Source organism: Lipotes vexillifer, unplaced genomic scaffold, assembly GCF_000442215.2.
Source record: "Lipotes vexillifer unplaced genomic scaffold, Lipotes_vexillifer_v1.1 scaffold920, whole genome shotgun sequence".
Lineage (NCBI taxonomy): Eukaryota > Metazoa > Chordata > Mammalia > Artiodactyla > Lipotidae > Lipotes > Lipotes vexillifer.
In genome coordinates, this window is record NW_006783413.1 from 831,588 (window position 1) to 840,712 (window position 9,125).

The 9,125-nt window shown below is 53.4% G+C and overlaps 1 protein-coding gene across 1 annotated transcript in view; it reads right to left on the reverse strand.

Moving 5' to 3' along the window:
• Positions 1-9,125, reverse strand: part of TLN1 (talin 1) — a 32,701-nt gene that overhangs the window by 3,934 nt on the left and 19,642 nt on the right. The window contains 18 exon segments of the mRNA XM_007455968.1: positions 2,408-2,524; positions 2,628-2,753; positions 2,843-3,026; positions 3,135-3,301; positions 3,472-3,618; positions 4,381-4,500; positions 4,580-4,681; positions 4,789-4,938; positions 5,024-5,194; positions 5,280-5,381; positions 5,599-5,731; positions 5,932-6,113; positions 6,207-6,347; positions 6,586-6,747; positions 7,235-7,378; positions 8,665-8,787; positions 8,902-8,991; positions 9,094-9,125. The exon segment at positions 9,094-9,125 is cut by the window's right edge and continues 10 nt beyond it. Coding sequence (XP_007456030.1) covers positions 2,408-2,524; positions 2,628-2,753; positions 2,843-3,026; positions 3,135-3,301; positions 3,472-3,618; positions 4,381-4,500; positions 4,580-4,681; positions 4,789-4,938; positions 5,024-5,194; positions 5,280-5,381; positions 5,599-5,731; positions 5,932-6,113; positions 6,207-6,347; positions 6,586-6,747; positions 7,235-7,378; positions 8,665-8,787; positions 8,902-8,991; positions 9,094-9,125 — 2,393 coding nt within the window.

A 9,125-nucleotide genomic window follows, 5' to 3' on the forward strand; every position in this document is an offset into this window, starting at 1 on the left:
GTGGGTTCTTCCCGTACTGGGGCACGAGCCCGTGTCCCCTGCACTGGCAGGCGGACTCTCAACCACTGTGCCACCAGGGAAGCCCTGGGAGGGCATTTTAGGTAAGTGGTAGAGCATGAATAACCAGGACATCAAGTGGGAGAGTATCAAGGAATGTTCTAGAATACACGGATGAAGGAGAAAAGATTGTTGGGGTCTTGAATATCAGAATAAGGAAGTTAGAATTTCATATAATATGTAAAAGTCATAAAAATATTTTGATGTATGTGTTCATCCAGCAAATTACTAAAGATCAGCTAGGTGGCAGATTCTGTGTGAGGTGCTAGGAATGCAATGGGGGATAAGGTAGACAAGGCCCTTGTTCTCATGGAGCTTACATTCTGGTTTTGGATACAGATTATACATAGGTAAACGAGCAGAGAAACTAGACTGTGGAGGAAAAAAAGAGGGTGCTGTGATGAGAAAGAAAAAGGAAGTCCTTTTTCATAAAGGTGGTCAGGGAAGGCCTCAGGAGGAGGGGATGTTTAAGCTGAAGCCTAAAGGAGGAGAAGGAACCAGATGTTCAAAAAGCTGGAAGAGAGCAAGAGCAAGGGGCTGCCGTGGGCAGAGCTGAGAATGCAGTGGGCGGGGGGCCTGGAAGGTGAGGAGAGCAGGGGCCCTGGGGCCTGGGAGGCGATGGTAAGGAGAGTGGATTTTACCACAGATGCCAGGGCAGTCACTAAAGGGTTGTAAGCACTGAAGTGACATAACCTGATGTACATTTTTAAAAGATTATTCTGGGAATTCCCTGGCGGTCCAGTGGTTAGGACTTGGCGCTTTCACTGCCATGGCTCTAGGTTCAATCCCTGGTCGGGGAACTAAGATTCCACAAGCTGCACGGCACGGCCTACAAAAAAAAAAATTATTCTGGCTACCGTGTAGAGAGGATGGACTGGAGGGGGTGAGTGGAGTGGGGAAGCAGGGAGATTAGACAGACGCTATCACATAAACACAGCTAAGGACCGATGATGGTTTGGACAAGGTGGTGGTAGCAGAGATGGGGCAAAGGGAAAATGAGATCTATTTGGAGGGAGCACTAAAAGAACTGCTGATGGGCTCAGATGTAGGGAACGAGAGAAAGATGTTAAAGCTGGGTTTCTATCTTTAGGAACTCAGTTACTAAGAGGTGCCATTTACTGATAGGGGAAAGATGAGGGAATGATCAGGTTTGGGAAGCAGAAAGTTAGGAATTTCAATTTAGACATCTCTAAGGAGAGGTGAAAACAGAAGATGAGAAAGACGAATTTAGAAGTTAGAAAGATGAGGGACTTCCATGGTGGTCCAGTGGTTAAGAATCCGCCTTCCAATGCAGGGAACACGGGTTCGATCCCTGGTCAGGGAACTAAGATCCCACATGCTGTGGGGCAACTAAGCCCGCGCGCCACAACTTACAGAGCCCACGTGCTCTGGAGCCCACAACGAAAGATCCCGCATGCCTCAACTAAGACCCAACGCAACCAAATAAACAGATTTAAAAAAAAACAAACAAAAAAACAACTTAGAAAGATGAGTAGGAAAGATGAAAGTGATAGAGACTGAAGGCAGGGACACCAGGTAGAAAACTGGCACAGCAGTCAAAGCGAGGGAGAATGCTGCCAGTGGGCCCGGAGAGGAGGGATGAAAGGAAAAGAGAACAGAGGAGGGTGGCTGGCAGGACCTGGCGATGGCCTGAATATGGCGAGTAAGGCAGTGAAGTCAAAGATGACTGAGGGAACCTTCAGGACAGGGAGGCTGTTACCATTGTTAGTGGGAAGCAGCACACCAGGAAGAACAGCTGGTTGGGAGGCACTGCATCTCGGTGCTGATGTCAAACAGGCAGTTGGAAATAACTCAGAATTGGAATTCAACTTGTTAGAGCACGATAAAGAGAGTGGTTAAACTTGCCAAAGAAGAGAGTAGAGTAAGAGGGCGATATGTGCAGTTCTGGGAAGGCCTTGACGTTTACTAGGTTGAAGGTGATTCAATGACGACTATAGAAGAGACGCGGGAGGCAAGAGAAAAGCCAGTGTCAAGAAGGCCAAAGGAAGAAAGGCTTTCAAAGAGAGGCTCGCTAAGGGAGTCAACTGCTTTGGAAATGTCTGAAGAAGATGAAGGCCAAGAAGCGGCCACTGCATGTGGCAACTAAGAGGCCACTGGTGACCAGAGAAAGTAGGGGGATGAAAGGGAGGTGTCAAACGCTAGGGAGGAAATAGGTGAGGAAGGGGAAGACAAGAGTGCAGCTCGTGTAAGAAGTCTGGCAAGGAGCAGGAGACTGTGTATCTACATCTGTGTGTGTGTGTGTGTGTGTGTGTGTGTGCGGCGCAAGTTCACAATCTATCACAACCCTGCTCTCCGACCCAAGTCCCCGATGCCCCAGACTTGCACTCACCGCCAGTTCCTGCCGTATGTGCTCAGTGGTTGCCTCCAAGGCCCGTGTGCCTTTGGTGGCCTCATCCTCCACAGCTTTCACAGTCTTAAGCAGTGATGTCACATTGGTCACCATCACCTGGGGGCATCAGAGGAGGGAGGGAAGGAGGGATCATTTTAAGGAACAGGAGGAAGCACAGTGATCCGCTCCCTCCCCAGAAGCAGCTCTCATTTCCTCCCACCTTGGCAGAGTTCTTGAGCTGCCACACGGCAGGGTCATCCCCAACTTTGCCAGCTGCAGCCTTTGTTGCACTGATGAGGTCTCCCAGGGCCTTGGCCACATCTTTCACTGCATTGATCAGCACCACCTGTGTGGGGGGCAGAGGCTCTGGTCTGTGGGAAGAAAAGGAGGAACAGGAAGTGGTTCTGGCCAGAATTAGGGGTGTGAGTTGGATACCTGGGTCTCTGGGTCCTCGGCTCCCAGGCTAGCTGCACCCAGCTTGACCACATCGGCGAGGCGGGTGATGGTGGCCACAGAGGACTGGGCAGCCTGTGCCAACTTCTCCTGGCTCCCAGCTGCGTTCTGCACCAGGACCTTGGTGTCCTCCACCAGCACCTTTGCAGTCTTCAGAATGCCCTCTCTGCGGGAGGGTCCGGCCCAGTCAGCTCTTCTCAGGCCTCCCCCGGCCCCTCCAGCCTCTGTGGCCCAAACCCCACCCTGCCTCCATGAGGCCCAGTGCCCTCCTCACCGGTGGTCAGCGAAAGTTTCAGCGCCCTCTCGATTGAGTGTGCCAGCGGTAGCGAACATGATGGTGGTGTCAAGGTCGGCAATGATGCCGGACACGGCACTGGCTGCCGTGATGCAGGCCTGGGTGCCACGATTCCCGGCCTGGAGCGCAGCCAGCACGTGGGAGACCTGGGGGAGGAGAGTCATGTGGCAACTGTGGCCGGTGCCCCGTGAAAGGGAAAGGCCACCGGTGTCTGAGAGGAGGGACAGAGGAGAGGGCTGGGAAGGCTGGAGGAGGATGGGAAAGGCTGCAGCGTTGGGGAGCCTGGCCCTCAGTCCGTGGGGATGAGCTCGGTCACCTTCTCAGAGACTCTCCGGGCACACTCTATGAGCTCCTTCTTGGTGTAGGCGTCACTGGGGCTGCACTGCAGGGCGCCTGCCTTGGTGACCAGAGCAGCACAGCCGTGTCCCAGTTCCTGAACCCGGTGCTTGATGTGGGCACCTATCTGTGAGCAGGTGAAAGAGGGAGATGGATTTTACGAGAGGCGCTCAGGAACGTCCAGTGCGCTCGGAGGAGTCACTAAGGACCTAAGAAACCATGCACTGCAGACTGAGGAGGTAGTGAGAAAAAGCGCCTAGCACAGACTTGTCCTGTTTCACAGCCTTTAGTCAGGAGGTCACCTCCCACACATGGAAAAGACTGGGCTGTGGGCACCAGCTGTGAGGACCTTGTTAAGCACAGTGAGGAGGAGAGAGCAGCACTTCATGCTGCGGTATCTGAATCAGAGGCCACGGCTTACAATTTGGCCTGTGTGCGGTGCGGTTGTGGAGGGGTTTGGGGCTGGGGATTAGATGTGTCATACTAAGATCCACTTTTACTTGCTTTCTTGGAAAGCCAGGAGCTTAGGGAGAGAAGCGCTTCAGGGCTTTACAACAGAAGAACCAGGAAGCGAATACAGGCTTGCAGCACAGCAGAAAAGCAGCCACAGGCCCAGAAGAGGATCAGTAGAGAAACAGTGGCAGACCAGGAAAGCTCTAGATCCCGGGCTGTCTCCTTTATGCCTGTGACCGAAGGCTTTGATGCTGTCCCTATGCGGAGCCCTGATCACTCTTTCGTGGAGTGGCCCTGAGGAGAAGTTCCCCTTTCTATGAAAGATCAGAGCGGGTGAGGGTGGGACAGTCCCAGAAGCTGACATGATGGGACAAGGGGCATGCCTCTGGGGTTTTCTGTGAGGCGCTGGGGAAGGTCACAACTGCCTCCAAGTTACCTCTTCATTTTCAGCAGCCACAGCTGCAGGCTTGGCCTGTGAGGCCAAACGGCCATAGTCACTGGTCAGCTGGTTAGCGAGAGGGCCCAGCTCCTCAGGGCTGGTGTTTGACTTGGTTACCTGGAGACAGTGGAAGAAGTGAAGTTACGTCCAAACTCAACTTTCCAAGAGCAGTCCTCCTCTTCTCTCCCAAACTCACCATCTCCTGAACGGTGACAGCAATGGCCTTGGCTGTCCGCACCATAGTTGTCTGATAATCCACGAAGGAACCTTCTGGTTCACCCATTGGTCCTTCATCTAGCTAAGGGGAGAGAATGGGGGAAGAGGAAAGATTGTTGGTCTCTGCCACTGGGCTCAGGGACCCTGGTCCACAGTAGGCTCTGTCCATGGGCACCCCAAGACTCCAACCTGGTTGATGGCCTGGGTGATGGAGTCCACCATGCCGCCGACAACCCCGGCAGCACTGGCTGCCTCGTTGAGGGTGGCTGTCAGGTCCTCCACGGCCTCTGTCATCATCTGTACAGCCTCCTCCAGGGCTTCCTGGGTGTGAGCTGCTTGCTGTGGGGCAGACTGAGTGAGCTGGGGCCCAGCTGTTCCTGCTTCTCTTACTGTAGTAGCAGCCTCTCAACCCGGCCCTCAGTACCTTGGGGTTACCGCCAGCCTCCTTGGCCGTGTACAGCAACTGCAGGGCAGACTCGGCCAAGGTTTTGGTCTGGTCCAGGAGTGCCATCTGCTGAGGGTGACTCAGGGTCTTGGAGGCAGCACCCACTGCAGCCAAGGTGAGTGGCTCAAAGTACTGGGCCATCTGGGACACCTGAGGCAAGGGATTGGAATGGGTCAGCCGGGCCAGGTACCCTTGTTTACCCTATCCCGGTCTCCCCACGTGTCTCCCCAGGTACCTTGTGTCCCAGCTGGGAGGCTTCTGCCCTGGCAGCACTGGCCAGTGGCTCAATAAGATGGGAGATCTCCTGCACTGCAGTGAGCATCTGGGTATGCAAGGCCTGGGGAGGAAGCGAACTTTAGCTCTGACTGTGACCTGCAAAGGGACCCTCTAGGTGCACAGGACCCCACTCTTCCTTCCACATCCAACTAACTAACCCCCTTGGCATGTTCCATATCCTCAATGTTTCTATGAAGCTCATTCCCAGATCCCCCACCTTCCTCAAGCCTGCCATCGCTCCTCCCAGACACCTTTCATAGAACGCCCTTCCCCCTTACCTCTTGAGAGATTCCCTCACGGGGAGCAAGCTGCTGGCTGATTGCGGCAAGGGAAGCCTGGTCTAGGTCCCGCAGACAGCTGTTCAGAGCTGCAATGGCCGCCTCACACTCCAGCTGCCCTGGAGCCTTGTCCCTGCAGACACATCACAGGCTCCAACACCAAGAACGTCCCTTTAACATAAGGCTAGCCTGCCTTTCCCTGTATCCCCCGAATCTTGGACAACAGGTGTCCTCCAACACCATCCCATCTCATTGCACCTAAGTGCCCACCCCTCCATTCTGTCACAACGTATATCCCCCCGTCACACCGGTTCTCCAGCCCGCCCCCTGTACCTCATGCTTGTAATGAGCTTCTTGATGGAGTCTGAGACAGTACGGGAGTGGCCAGCCAGCACCGACCAGCGCGGGGGGTCCCGGGGATTGACTGCCAGGGCCCGGGCTGTCTGGATTAGGCCCCCGGCACTCTCCAACATTGTCTTGGCAGAGATCACAATGGGCTCCATGGCAGCCCGGCCCTGGGGAGAGGGGAAGCAGGGAGGTGAATCTCAAGACTCCTGGGAAGATGAGGCGGCAGACGGCCCATCCGTTCTGCCTTCACCCGGCCTCACCTCGGGGCTGATCTGGGCGGGAACGCTGGAGAACTCAGGGTTGGACGCAAAGGCACTCAGATTGTCCACAGCCTCCAGCAGCGGGGCCGTTGCTGCTCGGCACTGCGCACGGTTCTCCTCCGTGAAGGCCCCGTCCAGCGCCTGAAAAGGGAGTGACGGGGAGGCCCTCAGGACGGACTGTAGACAAAGGCGGTGCAGCCCAGGTCTCCCTCCTGAGCTTAAAGGGCGTGGGGAGAGGCTGGTGATGACCAGCGTGGATAGGAAAGGCCTTGGGCTCAGGCAGGTGGGATTTGGTAGAAAGCCTCAGGGAATGACAGGGGGTCAGGGGAGAGAAAACTGGATAGGTCAGGGAGAAGCTGAGAATTCAAACACCGGGAACCTTGATGGTCTTGACAAGATTGGCCGTGCTGTTGGCCACCTCCTTGGCCGATTGTACGAACTGGCGCTTGGCGGTAGGATTGGCAGTCCGGGCAGAAGCCAGGCGGCAACTGTTACACAGTGCAGATGTGTGTTTGGCCACAATGGTGGCTGCAGAGAGCACCTGAGTAGACAGAAACGTGGAAGAGCCACGATGAGGGCAGGAGGGAAGTGTCCACTCCAGGGAGCAGCCCCTTTCGCTTGGGGGATGTATAGCAATACCCTTGGAAGTCTAATTAGGAAAGACAAAGTCACCTGAAAAGTCAAGATCTGGGAGAGAGAGATACCCAAAGATGAGCATGAGCAGGGTGTGGGGGAAAGGAAGATGAAAAGCCGACACACTAATGGAGAAATAGTAACAGGCTCTGTAGGAGAGTGAGCTCAACCATCCATAAAGAGGTGGTGAACTTGGCGGTAAGTGAAGGAACAATGAGAAGCACGGCAGGAGAAGACAATGACCCAGAGATGCTGTGGGGAGGAGGTCAGAGCTGGGGCCCCAACCTCTCCTTCCCCACATGTCCTGCGTCTCCCTCTCCCCGCCACAGGGCTGGTCTGTCCTGGCTCAGCAGCCTTTCCCAGGCTTGTCCATGGTGACTGTCCCTTTGAGTTACCTGGGCCTGGGTGCAGCCAGGCTCTCCCAAACTCTGACAGGCCATCTGAATTGCCTGGTTTGCTCGGGCAAACTGCGTGGGCTCCACCAGCCCTTGCTGTCCAGCTTGGCTATTGGGGTCAGAGACGCCAACCAGATATGCAGCCTGGGGAGAGAGAAGAGGTGGGGTGAGGAATAAGGAATATTCCTTCGGTGGGACTCGAACAGCAATAGTGGGGACAAAGGGGAGCAGGGCTAAGTTTAGTGGCCAGGGTTCTATGTGAGTGGAGGTATATTAGCTAGCTATAGTTACACTATAAGAGGGAAAAAAACCTCTCCTGTTTTGTTAAATTTGTTCAAACATTTCAGAAGATTAAAAAAGTAAAAAAAAAAAGGAAAGACACAAAATAAGGTTTTTATTAAAATTCTATGTGTATGTGTTTGTATGCTGGGTCTTAAGGTGAAAAGTACTGCTTACTGTAAGTGGCAGTAAAAAAAAGTTTGAAAGCCCCATACACACACACACAAAACCTCTTTTAGAGATAGTTGTAAAACTATAGAGGGTGTTAGGCTAATTAACACTTAGGATACCTCCAAGCTTCAGAGATTTGGAAAGAGGGAAGGGATGGGTATAATGGTTGCCAAAATCTGTTTTTGCTTGGAAGACCATCATAAGGTTTGATTCTTACTTCACCCAACACATGGTAGCTTTGCTTTTTCCTCTTCATGCTTTTCCAGAAATAAGTAAAACCATATACCACAGGCCACCCAACAGAACAGGACACAGGGAGGTAGGGAGATTGAAGGAGCTGGATGATAGGCCTTCAGGGAAACAGTCTGAGATGATGAGCTCTCAAGCCAGTTTGTTTTAAGGATTCATATACGAAAGCAGAATACTCTGAGCTAATAGGTCGTTTTATACTTCATAATGTAGAAAAAGGCAAAGTGAAGTGGTGACGCAAGTAACTGGAAATTTAGTCCCTGGCACTATTCTAATAAAGTACAATTATGTGGGGACTTCCCAGGTGGTCCAGTGGTTAAGACTTCTACTGCAGGGAGCCCAGGTTCGATCCCTGGTCAGGGAACTAAGATCTCACATGCCTTGCGGCACACCCCCCCCGCCCCACCCCCCACAAAGTAATAATTATGTGGAGATAATTTGCATATGCTAATCAGCAATATACCAAGAAAGCTGGGTCTGGAAACAGCCCAATGATTGGACAGTGTAACCATAACTCAAAGCACCAGGGCTCAGGGGTGACAGTGATCAGAACTGCTGGTGTTCTATGATTGCTGACAAATATCTCTACTTTAGGAGGGGGAAAGATCCCCAGTTTCCATACAGTTGGCTTTGCAAGCATAACTTTTTGACTTTTCTGCAAGTGTGTCAGGCTGCGAGGAGGGGGGGGAGGGAAAGCAGGGGCATTCCAGGGACCATCTCAGGAGAATAACCTGTGCAGCTGCCTCGGTGAAGCCGCAGAGGGCCTTGGAGGCTGTGGCGATGGCCTCCCCAAACTCTGGCAGGTTTCCGTTCTTGGCATTTTGGGAGATGCCAGTCATGGCCTCACCCAGTACCTGAGGAACAGAGTGTGTCAGGAGAGTCAGAGCCTGTCCTCAGAGGGACAGAGCAGCCCCCGGTTAGTTCCATCTTCCTGTCCTCTGCCCTCCTGGGTTCCTGGGTGCACTTACCTTTGAGTTTTCCATGACACTGTCCAGGCAGCCAAAGTAGGACATGTCATTGATGGGCTGGACCGGGTTCTCTAGGAGTTCCCGGACCGTCTGTACAGGGGGAGGGTGAAGTGAGATCCAAGACACCCCTGTCACCCTCCAACCAAGAACCCTTTCCTCAACCTCAACCCCATTTAGCCTGACAGGGCCCACCTCCAATTCCCGCAGGGCATTGTCACACTCTT